The 15668-nt window shown below is 36.3% G+C and overlaps 1 protein-coding gene and 1 pseudogene across 1 annotated transcript; one reads left to right on the top strand and one right to left on the bottom strand.

Annotated features, from left to right (window-relative positions):
* Positions 1–335: 335 nt before the first annotated feature.
* LOC120154123 lies at positions 336–1826 on the top strand (annotated as a pseudogene).
* Positions 1827–3389: 1563 nt separating this feature from the next.
* Positions 3390–5386, bottom strand: LOC120154192 (ammonium transporter 2-like). The gene is made up of 2 exons (XM_039166011.1): positions 4364–5386; positions 3390–3908 (listed from the first exon to the last, which is right to left on the bottom strand). Exons 1-2 carry the CDS (start codon positions 5369–5371, stop codon positions 3483–3485), a joined length of 1434 nt encoding a protein of 477 aa, XP_039021942.1. The 5' UTR covers positions 5372–5386; the 3' UTR covers positions 3390–3482.
* Between the last annotated feature and the right edge of the window lie 10282 nt (positions 5387–15668).

The following is a 15668-nucleotide window of genomic DNA, read 5'->3' as shown; positions in this document are numbered from 1 at the left end:
TACTGTGCTGACACGAGTCCACATCAAGCTTCCTTTGCTGGGATGGGAAACTATACCATATCAAACTTTTACCTGCTTCAAAAAGCTCCAAACTGATCACATTAATCAATGATGTACATTGGTAATAAAAATGGGGATATAGGCAGTTTTCTTTTTTATTTAGACGAAAACTCGTATGTATCTGATTAATTTTGTGGAAAAAGACAAAAACATATTGAGCTTAAAAAAAATGAACAATAGATGTGAAAATAGACACAACGCAAGAAGTTAAAAAAATGAACAAAAATAAATACCACCTCATCATACACCATTGAGTTAAATTCCTCACAGCTTAATTTCCCTCCAAACAGAACATGAGCTTTGCGGCCTCTCCTTCAACCATGATGATGAAAGCTTACAGAGGAAAGCTACCTCTTTCTGTTATCACAGTTATACTCTGCGCTTTTGCATTCATCCCTCTTTTATACACAGAAAGACTAACTTTCATTTCTTCCAATCCCATTCTCAAATCCAAGCCCTGTGCTAGAAGAGATGCTGTTGTAAAACCTAGTAAGTAAAATTTAACGGGCCTTTGTTTATTGTACTAAACTAGTGGTAATATTGGGTTGTCATTGTCCGACAGGTGATCATAAAACTGTAGAGGAGAACCTAGAGAACACCGAATCGACGACAGGTTCGACGCTGAAGAGTGTGATATTACTCGAGGGAAGTGTGTGTTCAACAGCTCTATCAAGCCACTGTACAACGATACTAGTTGTCCGTACCTGGACAGGCAATACTCTTGCGTCAAAAATGGTCGCCTTGATTTCGACTACCATCACTGGCAGTGACAGCCCCACGACTGCAACCTGCCTAGGTGACAAAATTTTTAATTTACAAATGGCTTTGATTCTTGCATGGAATTGAAACCAGTTCTTTTTTGTTTTGTCCGTGAAGATTTGATCCAGAACGTGCACTTAGAAAGCTTCGAGGCAAAAGGCTTCTCTTTGCGGGTGATTCTCTGCAAAGAAATCAATGGGAATCTTTCGTTTGCATGGTTGAGTGGAATATACCTCCAGGAAAGAAGTCTATGAAACCTATGAAAAGTTCGTTCAATCTTCAAAGCTAAGGTATTGAATTTTATTGAGGGGCGTTGTAATCACTTGAAAACAAAGCTAACGTATTTTTCTCTCTCCCTGTTTCAGGAATATAATGCAACCATCGAATTTTATTGGGCCCCGTTTCTTGGTTAATCGAATTCTGATATCGACGTTTTGGATCCGAAGAAGAGAATAGTTGAAGTTGATTCAGTCGCCAAGCACTCTAAACACTGGGAAGGAGCCGATATACTTGCGTTTAATACTTACGTTTGGTGGATGAACGGTCTCAGACTTAAACACTGTAAGTTGTCTGCACAAAACCCTTTAATCTTCTTCAACGAAGCGGTTCCTTGTGGGTTAAGGTATTAATTTGGTACCCATGGAGGTAAGAACAGATGGGGTTCATTCGCAAACGGTGAAGAAGGTTATTCGGAGCTGGATACACCAGTTCCCTACCAAATCGGTTTGAAGACATGGGCCAACTGGATTGATTCTACCATAAATCCCAATAAAACTCGCGTTTTCTTCACAACTATATCCCCTATACACACAAGGTTAGCATCTGAACAGAAAACAAAAATATGAAATTTTCATTTGAATTTGGTAGAAGGAATAATCTGTTGTGTTCGCAGAAGCGATGACTGGGCGAAGAATAATGGGCTGAAATGTTTCAACGAAACAAAGCCGGTGATGAAGAAGATGTGGAGAAGCGGTAGAAGCGAGGACTGGGGGAAGAATAATGGTTAGAAACCTACGGTTAATATCTAGTGGTGTCCGTCTTGTTTCATCCTGGAGTAATGTATGCATGGTTCAATATAGTTTTAAATTTGATTTAATGTCATTGGTGTTCGCAGATGGCGTTTCCATAGAAATTTAAAATTATAATATATTGTAGATTTTTCTATGTATATTTTATTAAAAATATATTTCGTTCATGTCCTTAGATTTTTATCAATTCGTCTTACTAAAATTTTAAAAGTCGATTATTTCTAATATAAGATCATGCTTTCGTCTCTATTTGTGTACATGTACATCAATTTGGTGTGGTGAAGTATTTGGAGGATGCTCGTGGTACATCAATTTCAACTTGTTTGAAAGAGAGCAATCCGGTTTCTATTAGTATCAGCAACTTGTCTGCAGTTGCTCATCAGCTGCAACTTCGGCATCGGATACCTTATACCTTTAAGTTCATACCAGTATGGATGCAAAGGTTTTTCTTTCTTTTTTTTTTGGGTAACGAGACAAGCTTGAAATGCATGAGAGCAAACTAGTGAGTCTATTATATTCATTGTTTTGAAAACCGGACTGGACCGGCCGGTTCAACCAGAAACCGCTGTCTAGTCCAGTTTAATTTACACCGATTGAACCGCTATTAGTGAACCGGCCGGAACCACTGAATCGTTCAAACCAGACCAGTTGAAAACAAAAAAAAAACCGCCAATTTTGTTTTTTTTAAAAAAAATTTAAATCAAACGACGTCGTTTGTTAAACGAGCCAAGTCAAACTCGAGTATTGATGAGCTCGACTCGAACTTGAAAACTTTAAAAGTAAGCTCAACTCGACTCAAACTCACGAGCTAAAAATTATCAAGTTCAACTTGAACTCGAAATATAATATTGAAACTTGAACTCGAAAAGGCTTGAACTAAAAAAAATTTAGAAGCTCGATTGAAGCCTAAAATTCGAGCTTGATTAAAGTGAAAAAATAGTTTACTCAATGCTCACCAAAAGGCTTCATGATTTTGAATGTCAAATTACCTCTATTATTTATAGAAGTTAGTTGAGATGTTGTTCTATGTTTCTTAGCCATGTGGGATTGTTTTGTTCTCATATTTTTACTCTTTAGACTTTTGGGATGCTCTTCTATGTTTGTTAGCCATGTGAGATTGTTTTTTTTAAAAAAAAATTAAACCAAACAATATCATTTTATTATGATTTTTTTAACCCCAAATTTATTTTTTAATTATAGTTATATAATTATATTTATTATTTAATATGATTTACTTTATATATTATGTTATAGTTAATTTGAATCATTTTGTTTCACTTGATTTTATGATTTTTAACTTATATATATTATGATTTGCTTTGAATATGACTTGTGATATAAAAAATTATTTTTTTATTAAATATTTTTGATATTTTTATTTAATTTTTTATATAATTATGACGTCGTCCGGTTCTTCCAACCGGTCGGACTGGTCCGACCGGTTGAATCAGTGAATCGGTAGCATGACCGGTTCGCTAACCGATCCGGTTCTGAAAACCATGATTATATTCTACAGCCGATAAATAAAATTTTAGTTCAACATTTGGCATGATAAAACAAAGTAATTGAACTAATTCATCACATAATACAAAACGGCATAGCTGAAACTCAAAACCAATGCATATCCGCATCTAATTACAAGTTGATGGTTACTCCTCTTGCACCATTGACGTAAGGCGAAGGTGAAGTCATCTCCGAGGCATGCCAACCATGCTTTCTTTGGTCGTATTGTTCTCCATCGCCCCAAAGAGCATACGCTTCTTCTCCATGGACGGCATCATCTCCGATCTCGAGCTGGTTATCCGGCATTTTCAATGGTATAAACAGCCTTATCACTAGTAGAATCAACGTCGTGGACATTACATTCCAACCAATAACAAACAAGGCCGCTACTATTTGCTTCGCGAAGTGAACCCCTCCGTTCCCGCCATAAAATGCACCCCTCGTGTCCCTCGGAAGTATTAGCTTGCAGAGGTTCGGCTCCGCCAGTAGCCCCGTGACGAGACCACCCATCAAGCCGGCCACCGCGTGCGTGTGAAATACTCCCAGAGCATCATCTACCTGTGGCCATATGATTATGCAAAAGTGTGAAAACATGACAATCAGATAACTTTGATGGATTCAACATTAGGGTGCTAAATAATGGTCAACAATCAACTGCTATGCTAATGATATGGTATAAATAAAAGTGCTCAGAATTCCACCACCGAAGGGGACTGGAAAAATAATTAAATCATTTCCAAGTTGAGGCGATGATTTAACATTTATGGCATTTGGTCATTGTGGTGGGATCAAAAATCAAAAGTGAACCTTTTTGTTGGGACCAGTACTCCCCTAAATTCAATGACCTTGGACAATTCTCAGTTCCCACGTGTTGTCAAAGTCAAAATCGGCTACCTAAATTTGTTCTTTTCTATTTTCTAGACATTAATGTGAATAAATTTCAATGGAGAAAAAGAGATGAAACCAACAGCTGGTCGAATTAGATGAGTACGAGTACTGTACGGTCGACATACCTTTTGTAACAAGCTGCATTTCTTGTGAATGATCATCATGGATACCCATGGAACACTGCCAGCAAGCATTCCCATGACTATAGCGGCCCAGGATTGCACCAAGCCTGCTCCAGGCGTGATGCAAGCGAGTCCGGTTATCATTCCCTGAACGGCTCCGATAACGGAAGGTTTCCCGAAGAATATGACATCGAGACATGTCCAGACGAGAATGCTAGTTGCTGCGGACACATTTGTGTTGAGTGCTGCTATCGAAGAGTCGATGTTTGCGGCATACGGTGCTCCTCCGTTGAACCCTGACCATCCCATCCATAGCAGCCCGGCACCCGCAAGCATCAGCAGGACGTTGTTGGGAGGAAACCGATCTCTGTCGCTTTTGATCCTGGGGCCTACCCAGTATGCAGCTGTGAGACCGGAGATCCCGGAGGAGAGGTGAATCACGTATCCGCCGGAGTAATCGATGGCACCCCATCGGTAGAGAAAGCCTCCGCCCCAGAGGCTATAAGCTCCGACGGTATAGGAGAATATTAGCCAAAGTGGCACAAACGCCATCCATGCCCTGATATCCATCCGACCAAGAACCGAACCAGCGAGCAGAATAAGAGTAATAGCAGCAAAAGTGAATTGGAAATACACAAGCGTTGCCATGGGATAAAGAGGGTCGGTGGCGACTCTCTCGGGGACTTTGGCTCGGCCAACGAGATAGCTTTGGCTAAGAGCCGGAGCACCCTTCCCCCAGAAAGGGAGGAGCTCGTCACCAAAGGCCATGCGGTAACATAAAAGGACCCAGCAAAGCAGAACCGCCGCAAAGGCATAAAGGGCCATAAAAGCCGAGTTTACTGCCCATTTCTTCTTCACAATACTGGCATAGAGGATCACAAGTCCAGGCATACTCTGAATTCCTACCAGAGTCGATGCTGTCATTTGCCATGCGTTGTCTCCTTTGTTTAGCCACATGGGCACCGCCGGAGCGATTTCTTGCCCTGTGTAGGCTATCTGACCTGCGGCCATGGCAGCTGCAAAGTTTTGACAAAGAATCACGCTTCTGGGGTTTGTAATATGTGGTGCTCAACCAGTTTTATGTAATATTATATACATACATATATTATATAATTTAGGTGAGTTGTTGATAGAATAGAATAAATATATAATGCATTGTTGACTAATATTGATTTACTTGCTTCAACACGATACTAATAATTCCTGGTAAATTCTTCGGAAGGATCGTGTTAAGAATGGTATATTGTTTTATGTGATCATTCCCTTAATTGAATTAGAGTTCCCAGGATGAAAAATATTGATTTGGTACAAGGCCTCTGTCTTTGATGACCCAGGATACATGCCAACAATGCGAAGCAAGAGAAGGGTCAATGCATGTGATACTAGAACAACACATCGCTTGTCGGAATCTTTAAACCTATGATCGCAATTGCGATCTAATCGAACGGATGAAACTAGGTCTACGTGGTCTCCGTATATTCACCCTACAAGTACAGGGTATGCTCCAAAAGGCCAAACCACTCTTACTTTATTCTTTTAAGGTTCTTTCTTTACAAAAACCAATTATTTTGTATTTAATATCCATTTATATATTAATTGATATGTTTTTGATTTGGTAACTATGAACTTAAAATTCTTCTTATAAATCATAATAATTGTTGATATCCAATCAATGATCCGTATGGAATTCATGGACTATCTTATTTTTTTATTTCATTTATATTCTATTTTTTATTCATTATTAAAATTTATTAAAAGATATTTTCATTTTATGTTGAATGGAATCATAATCCAATCTATGATTATATCAAAGTATACTAAATCTCTTACGTAAATTGGGGAGTTTGAATCCCGACATTTACGAATGGAGCAAATTGAGTTGAGAATGTCACTCTCGCATGTGCAGTACCCAATGTAGATTAATTGATCAATAGATCATATATCGATGGTTATACAAAAAAAAACATACATAATTTTTTAATATAAATTTCTAATAACATCACTTATTATATATTTAGTATATGGTAAACTACACATTTAATACCTCGACCATCATTTTTTTTCTGTTTTTATCACCCAACTGTTATTATTTTTTAAATCATACCCAATGTTATCTTTTGATTTTATTTTGATCATTCGTCAGTAAAAAATTAACAGAATTACCGATATGACATTTTTTTTAAAAAAAATCAATGACAATGTAGCATATAGTGACACGTCAAAATATTAATTTTTAACGATAGGTGACCAAAATAAAACCAAAACATAACGTTAGCTTCAATTTTGAAACAAAAAATAATTGAGTGATCCAATGGAACAAAAGTGATAGTTAAGATACTAAACGTGTAGTTTACCCTTAATATATCATTTGTGAATTATTTAGTTATGTTTCAGTTTCTTTCTTATATTATTTGCTAATCCTTCAAAAAAAAAAGGTTAAAAACACTTCATATGGATTAAATTAATACATTTCAATTATTAAAGCAGTTTTTTTTTTTGGGGAGGGGGGTTTAAGGAAAACTAGTTTAATCCACTAATTAACGCGTGCAGGAGCAATAATGCAATATAAGAAAGAGAAGCTACGCAATTGATTTGTAACGTCGTGCACAATTGGACCCACAACTCCCCTGGGAAAGCGGTAATTTAATAAAAAATATTTTTCATTCAAATTTTTATCATGTGATAAAATTTAATAAAAATATATTTTTTATTAGAACTCATCACATCGACATAACGAGTTTGATTAAAAATATTATTTAAATAAATTTATCACCTCGACGTGATGAGTTCGTTGAACAATATAATAAATATCGTATATCTCGAAATAAACTTCTATATATATTATTAGGCTAATTAATAAAATTATTTGTCTTATTGGGTCAAAAAAAAACTGACAGAGGAAGTAGTATGTTGGGCCTCAACTGTGTGATTCGAGGGCCGAGGCTGAACTACCCAAAAATGATATTTATTTATTTGAACCTTTCTGCTTCCCTAGGCAGTCTGACCATTCTCATTTCATTGGATTTCATGCCATCTAACAACTTTGTAAATGTTGTCTAGAGCTGCACCCCTTCTAACCATACAAAAATTCATTTTATTTCTTTAAATGCCAATAAACATTTGAAAAATGACAATACTTTCTCACTTGTTACACGTCTCTTGCCTAGATACAATGCGGCAGGCATTCTTCTGTTGATATAGCTTGATACATTCGTCCCTATTACTCCCTGGTTCTTTTAATATTCCAACCAACCTAAAGATTCTGCATGATACCCCGCAATACCCCGACTAAGCTTTTCGGCAAATGGTATTATCTTTCTACCAAGTCCATTTCTACTTGACCTTAAAAAAATCCCGTTTGTGATAGAATAAGAAACTAGAATTGGTATTAATACCTGGAGTAGCTAGACATGTTAAAAGAATATAGGATTGAAAAATTCCTCATATTTCATTAATAATAATATTGTGGGTTTATATACACAAAATTAACAATGTATCTTCCTACCTAAATTGTAACAGAAAAATAAATTGCTCCTAATAATAATTTCTACAACTAACTCTCAACACTCTCCCTCAAGTTGGGGGTTGAAACACATCTTAACCCCTAACTTGGAAAGAAAATTGTTGTGTTGTTGAACTCCCAAGGCCTTTGTCATTATGTCTGCTAGTTGGTTAGTAGTAGAGATGTACTTAGTTTGAATAAGCCCTTCTTGTATTTTTTTCTCTCACGAAATGACAATCAATTTCAATATGCTTCGTTCTTTCATGATAAATAGGATTTGCTGCAATTTGAATTGTTGCCTTACTATCACTATATACAACTTCACTGGTTGCAAGTTTTGCAACCCAACTTCTTTCAATAACCCTTTAATCCACACGATCTCAGCTGCCGCTACTGCCATACTTCTATATTATGCTTCAGCAGAAGATCGAGACACTGTATTATGTTTTTTTGATTTCTAAGAGATAAGGGATTCTCCTATCTTAATACAAAATCCCGAAATCGATTTCCTAATCATCGGGCAAGCTGCCCAATCAGAATCACAATAAGCAATAAACTGCCACTTGTCATTTGCTTTTAACAATAAATCCTGCCCGTGATATTTCTTAATATATCTCACAATTCTTAAAGCAGCTTCCATGTGTTTGTTTTGGATGTTGCATAAACTAAGATAATGAACTGCATACGTAATGTCTGGCCTAGTGTGAGTTAAGTATATTAACCTTCCAATAAGCCTCTAGAAACAACCCTTGTCTTCTAACAATCTATCCTCTGTTGATTGATGTACGCATTCATCATACTCTTGTGTGGTTAATCTCAGATTTTGCTCTAAAGGTGTTAGAGCAATCTTCGTACCTTCCAAACCAGTATCCTTAATTAGTTCCAAGGCATACTTTCTCTGATTTAAAAAAATCCCCTTGACCGATCTCAACACTTCAATTCCAAGAAAGTATTTCAGTTCACCGAAATCTTTCATCTTGAAGGTTGCATTGAGCATCCCCTTCAATTTCTCGATTAAACCACCTTATTGCCTGTTATAAACAAATCATCCACATACATAAGCATCACAATCTTGTCTTCATTGTTCTTAGTGAACAACGAGTAGTCATGGCTACTCTGAGTCAAACCTGCTGCCAAAGAAAGCTTCAGTCAAACGTATATTTCACTGCTTGGAAGTCTGTTTTAACCCATATAAAGACTTTTACAGCCTACAAACCATCTTCTCCCCTGGCTGCAAAAACCAGGTGGCATATTCATGTAAACCTCTTCATTCAAATGTCCTTGTAAGAAAGCATTATGGACATCCATTTGGACTAAAAACCAGCCAAATCTAGCAACAAGAGCAATAACAGTACGTACAGTTACCATCTTTGCAACAGGTGAAAAAGTATCTATGTAATCAATACCCTCTTGCTGACTATACCCCTTGGCCACCAAACGAGCCTTGTACCTTTCCACAGCTCCAGAAGCATGATACTTGAGACGGTAAACCCATTTGCAACCAATGGGTACCTTCCCAGGAGGCAAAGATACCACATACCAAGTGTTATTAGCCTCTAAGACTTGAATTTCCTCTCTCATGGCACTAACCCAAGCAGGATTTGTAACAGCCTCAGAAAAGGTCAGGAATATTTGTGGCAGAAAGAAAAATTTGTGTATGTAAAGGTAAATGACTGGGAACAGACTGACCTGAGGAGGAGGACGATTGATAACAGCTTACAAAGTCATTTAACCAGGCTGGTGGCTTCAAAACACGAGAGGACCTCCAAGAATTGTCAAGCAAAGGATTAACACAAGACTGATCTTGGACTTCAACACATGAACCATCAATAGAAACACAACCAGGAGCATTTACCAAATCAGGTACACTAGAACTTGTGGAGTCAGGACCAACAGAACTAGGTGACACATTAGGTGAAGAGAAAGGGAAAGGAGAAACCGAAGGCGCCATAGGTGACACAAGAGGTGATGTAGATTGAACACAAGAGTCAAGAACAAGAAACTCAGAATCTGGGACAAACGGTTGAGAAAGAAAAAAAGACTGAAGAAGTAGAAACATTATGAAATGAAAAAATGGACTCATGAAAGACCACATCCCTATTGACAAAAAAAACCTTAGTTTGTAAGTTGAACAAGACATACCTTTTTTGTGTAGGAGAATACCCCATAAAAACTCTAGGTTCATTCCAGGTAAGGCGATCAACATGCATAAATAAGGAAGCGTTGAAACGTTTATAGGGATAGAAGAGTAGTCACCGGAGATGGATACAATTGAAGATCCTCCCCATTTGTCCCGATTTAAGTTTAACTTGTTATTCATTCATATATGCCAGTAAAGAGCACCTGAAGGGGCTTGAATTACTTTGTAGATGGCTTTCCTAGCGCACGAACTCTTATCCAATACCTTTGCGTTAAGAATATCTCCATGGGGAAAATATTGTCCTTAGGACATGATATAACAAGCAGTTAGGATGCGTAATGATCCTACAAACTTTTTTGCCTAGCATGGCCAAATTAAAGGTATGGAGGTCTCGTAAGCCTAAACCTCATTGTCTCTTTGGTTTACAAATAGTTGACCATGCAACGAGGGGCCAACCACGTTCTAAAAAATTTTAGATCCATTTCATCTCATTAAGCAAATTCTCAAGGAAAAGATAACAAGACATTGCATATTGGGGGTAGAGCCTGAGCTACCGATTTAAGTAATATTTCTCTTCCTCCGTATGATAGAAACTATTTGGCCCATCCTGTGACCCTGGTTACAACCTTATCTCACAAATACCCAAAGGTTTGAGTTTTATTCTCGTCAACATAGATAAGGAGACCCAGATAGTAACCTAGGGAATCAGCTGCTTGAATGCCAAATATAGTAGTCAGCTGTTGACTATGAGCATCAATAATGTTTGGACTAAAATAAACAACAGACTTTTCTAGATTAACTTGTTTTCTTGAGGATGTAGCATAAACATTAAGGATCTACTCTATATGGGTAACTTCGGTCAAAGATTTTTTTCATGAAGACGAACTGTCATCAGCAATAAGCAAAAATGACACTCGAGGCTCAGCTTGACAAGCCCGAATATCTTTTATCATTCACTCCTTTTGTGCCTTGAAACAAAACAGTCAAGCCTAGTCGCAAAGAAGAAAAAGAAGGGTTAGAACGGGCCACTTTGTCGAAGTCCCCTAGAAGGGGAGAACTGTCAAGTAAGAGAACCATTAACCTGGGCCTAGAAGATAACAGAAGTTATACATTTCATGATTGCATCCACAAAGCTTAATGCAAAGCCAAATTTCAACATAATGGCCCTGAAAAAGCTTCATTCAACTCGATCATATGCTTTTGCTATATCCAATTTGAGTGTCGCACCCTTATTGAAAACCTAAAAATATATCAACACTCTCCTTATTGCCCAAATATTATTTTTTTTTAAATTAATAATGAAAGTAACTTTTATTTTAAATTATTTTTTAATTGATATTCTTTCATGTCACATAAGAAATCTTTGTAAGAGTACACCCTATAAAACTTACGTACATTGCGGTATTTTTTAAGTCTCTAACAGGGCATTATCGCAAGTGTAGATCAACCTTTTTTTTCTCATGTTTAATCTTTTTTATTTTTACTTTTATTTTTATTTTTATTTTTTTCTCTTCTCATTTTGTTGGATCAATTCGAACTGGTTTTTTGGCTTACAAGATGGGAGTTACTTCTCTCTACCCCTGTTTAACCCTTTTAAAGCTTCGCTTGCGTTGAGCGATATAATACTCCTCATATCAATAAGATTTCGAATGAGTCATTTGTTAGCTTAGTTTCTTCTTGTTCTTTTTATTTTACAGGTTTAAAGACTTATCTCTTCCCTTAACAATGCCTTGACTTCTCTCGAATGATTTGATAACTTTGGTGAATTCTTATTCGATTTTTTCAAATAATATTTTTTTGGATTCCTTTTTTTGTTATTTTAATTTCTCATCAAATTCATTGTTGAGGATTTCAATGTGATTTTTTATATTGTTCGATGAATAGTTCATGATCTTTTGTTACTATTATTGGTGTAGTTTTTTAATTAGCACTAATGACTTATAGATTTGATCTCTTGAATAAACAAATTTTTTTTGGATAATTAAAATTTTATTACCCAAAATCAGCCTGTACAGCATCAAGATACAAAAGAATCAGAGCAAAGTATGCAGTGATCAACCAACACAAAAACAAAGATCACCCTATATTCCAATTCCTAGAAAGAGTAATATTAACATTATCATTGCTATTGAATTTCCTATTGCTTAAGTGCAGTCCAATTATATCTCTTATGTCATGGAATAATTCTTGAGCATTCTTGGATCTACCTTGGAACATTCGTTTGTTTCTTTCATCCCACAGTAAGTAAATAGTGGCATTAAAAGATAACTTCAAAATAAGAGTGAGCATTGATTTGTCTTTCCAAGCAGTGGAAGCCCTTGCACAAAAAGCGTCCCACGGACAAGGGTAGAAGTGAAGTCCCGAGAGAGAAAAAACATTTTTCCAGATTGATGTAGCCATAGGACAGAGCAGAAAAATATGGTCCCTTGTTTCCAAAGGATCATCACAGAATATACAATTACAGTCAGTGATTAGTCCCATACGATTTAGTCTTTCTCTTGTAGGAAGCCTATCAAGCAAAGCCATCCAAGAGATTAAACTATGCTTAGGAATGTGCATAGGAAACCATACTATTTTCTACCAGGGAACAATAGCTTTCTTGACTCTAATAGCATCCCAAACTGTTGTAATTGTCGTAGTTCCAGTGTCTAGAATAGGACGAGCTTCTTATCTTAGTTTTAGGAGTTTCCTTAAGATCCAACTTTGCGAAGAACGGATGTCAACATTCCAAAAGTCTTTGTCCTTAAAAATATAGCATTTGATCCATGCTACCCAAAGAGAACCCTCACCTGCAAGAATTTTTTTAATGAGAAGGAGCATACAAGCTTTGTTCCAAGTCTTTAAATCTTTGATTCCAAGACCTCCCTCTGATTTGAGGTAACAAATATTGTTCCAGCTCACACGAGCTCCAAAAGCTTTTTGATCAGCTCCTTTCCAGAAGAACCTGGAGCATAATTGCTCGATTTTTTTAATATCTGACTGAGGCAGAAAAAATTGTCTACACCAGAAATTGGAAAGATTGGATAAAACAGTTTTAATAAGTTTCATTCTCCCTGCATAGGTAAGGAATTTAGAAGACTATTGATAAAGCTTTGGTTTAATTTTTTCAATGAGGGGAAAGCAGTCCTTATCAGAAATTTTCCTGGTGACCAGAGGAATACCCAAATATCTTTTAAGCAGGCTGCTATTTTAAAAACCAGTAGACATATTGATTTCTTCCAGATTCGTAGCAGACATGCCAGCAGCAAATAGCTCACATTTGGATGCATTGAGCTTCAGACCATACATTTTATAGAACATATCAAGGACACTATTAACACCAATAACAGATTCAGTGTTCCCCTTACAAAAAATAAGAATGTCATCAGCAAATGAGAGATAAGTGAGTCCCATTTTTTTGTATTTGGGGTGATACCCAAAGATTCCTCTAGTGGCAGCTAAGTTTAAGAGCTTTGAGAGAATATTCATTGAAAGCACGAATAAAAAAGGAGAAAGAGAGTCTCCTTGCCTAATTCCTTTAATTCCTCTAAAGAAACCGTCTAATGTCCCATTAAAAGAGACAGAGTAAGAAGCAGTTGAGTAGCAAAGTTCAATCCAAGTGATGAAGGTTTGAGGTAGTCCAATGGATTTGAGAACATAAGAAATAAAGTCCCAATTAAGGTGACAATATCACGAGTGTCAATCAACCCCTTTTTTCTCTTATGTAAACTTTCTCGTTTTGAATTGTTATCTTTTCTTCTTTTCGTTTTGTTTGGATCAATTTGAAATGATTTTTTTTCTTACTTGATGGGAGTTACCTCTCTTGACATCTATTCAACCCTTTTTGTAGATTGGTTTGCGTTGAGCTATATAATACTCTTTGCATCGAGCTATATAATACTCTTTGCATCGGTAAGTTTTCAAATGTGTCAAAAGAAAGATATGTGGTTGTTTCTTTTCTCTTTTTTTCCACCGAGTCATCGCTAACCTAATTTCTTTTATTTTTTCTTATTTTGCAAGTTCAAAGGCTCATCTTTTCTCTTAAATTCTTAATAATGCCTTAAGCTTCTCTCGAATGATCTAATTGCTCTAGTGAATTTTTATTCAATTTTTCAAATAATTTTTTTTAGTTTCTCATCGGAGTCATTGAGGATTTCAAGGTGATTTTTGTGATCGTTCAAGGACTAGTTCATAACCTTTTGTTGTTATTGTTATTTAGAATGAAGGTCATAAATAGATCTGGTCCCTTTTGGGGTGGGGGGAATTTACCTCCTATCAATTGAGTTGATTTTAATTTTTTCCCCTCTTTCATTTTATACTCAGGAAGCATCATTCTCTAATGGGGAATTACCGTCGGTGTCGATTAACCCTTTTTTCTTATGTTTAATCTTTTTCATTTTAATTTTTTTCTTTTTTTTTCATTCTCTCATTTTGTTTGGATCAATTCGAAATGTTTTTTTTGCTTACAAGATAGGAGTTACCTCTCTTGATCCCTGTTCAACCCCTTTTGAAGATTCGTTTGCTTTGAACGATATAATACTCCTTGTGTCAATAAGATTTTGAACGGATCATTTGTTAACCTAATTTTATCTTGTTCTTTTTTATTTTACAAGTTTGAAGGCTCGTCTCTTTTCTTAATAATTCCTTGACTTCTCTCAAATTATTTGATTACGCTAGTGAATTCTTATTCGATTTTTTAAACAATCTTTTTTGGATTCTTTTTTTATTATTTAATTTCTCATTAAAGTCGTCGTTGAAGATTTCAAGGTGATTTTTGTTACTGTTCAATGACTAGTTCATGATCTTTTGTTGCTATTATTGGTGTGGTTTTTTTAATTAGCACGAAGGCCCTAAAAGAATTTGATCTCTTTTGAAAAAATGATTTTACCTCCTACCAGAAGATAGAGTCGATTACAGTCGACGGTGCCAGAAAGAGAGGACGACCAAGGAGGAAGTGGGTAGACTGCTTGAGATCTGATTTGAAGGATTTAGCCCTTACCGAGAACATGACATCTGATAGAAAAGTATGGAGACTTAAGATCAGGATAGCCGAGTAGTGTGGGTCACAGCCATAAGGTGTAGCATCTATGTCTTCTTTTTAATGCCTTTGTAGTTAATTTCTAGGACTTCTACTTTTTATACGTTTTTGTTATTAGAATTTATGAAGGCTTATAACTAGAGTAGCGGAGTAGTGTTGCCTTAGTTTAGGTTTTAACCCATTTGCCCTTATTCCTTCTCGTAGCTTGCTATCGCTGACTTTTGTGTATCCTTCTAACGTTTTCTGTCTATAAGCAGTGATTTATTTACAGGGATTGCTTCCCATTACAGACGTGCATATGAAGATTACATATGAAAACTATTCAACTATATATTTATTTATTTATTTATACATGCATTGTATTTTATCTTTATTTTTATTTTCTCATTGCCGGAGGTCTTCCACGGAAGCTGCTCTCAACCTGACGTTGGGGGCAGCCTACTATCCCCACCTCACCCTTACCCCATTGCATATGGGAATAGAGTTTTGTTGTTGTTGTTGTGATTTACCTCCTACCAGTTGAGTCGATCTTAAGTTTTTTCTCTCTTTAATTTTATTCTTAAGAAGCATCATTTTTAAGGTGACATTATCGCGAGTGTCAATCAACCCATTTTTTCTCTCGTGTAAACTTTCTCGTTTTGAATTTTTC

This window comes from Hibiscus syriacus, unplaced genomic scaffold (assembly GCF_006381635.1).
Source record: "Hibiscus syriacus cultivar Baekdansim isolate YM2019G1 unplaced genomic scaffold, ASM638163v2 tig00111105_pilon, whole genome shotgun sequence".
Classification (NCBI taxonomy): domain Eukaryota; kingdom Viridiplantae; phylum Streptophyta; class Magnoliopsida; order Malvales; family Malvaceae; genus Hibiscus; species Hibiscus syriacus.
This window is presented reverse-complemented; position numbering and strand designations above follow the sequence as displayed.

What these genes read in the sequence shown, in the direction of transcription:
- LOC120154192 (XM_039166011.1), bottom strand. Translation starts at nt 5,371, where the DNA reads ATGGCCGCAGGTCAGATAGCCTACACAGGGCAAGAAATCGCTCCGGCG. An exon ending in AATGCAGCTTGTTACAAAAG is followed by an intron (nt 3,909 to 4,363) that starts GTATGTCGACCG and finishes ATATGGCCACAG; the next exon opens with GTAGATGATGCTCTGGGAGT.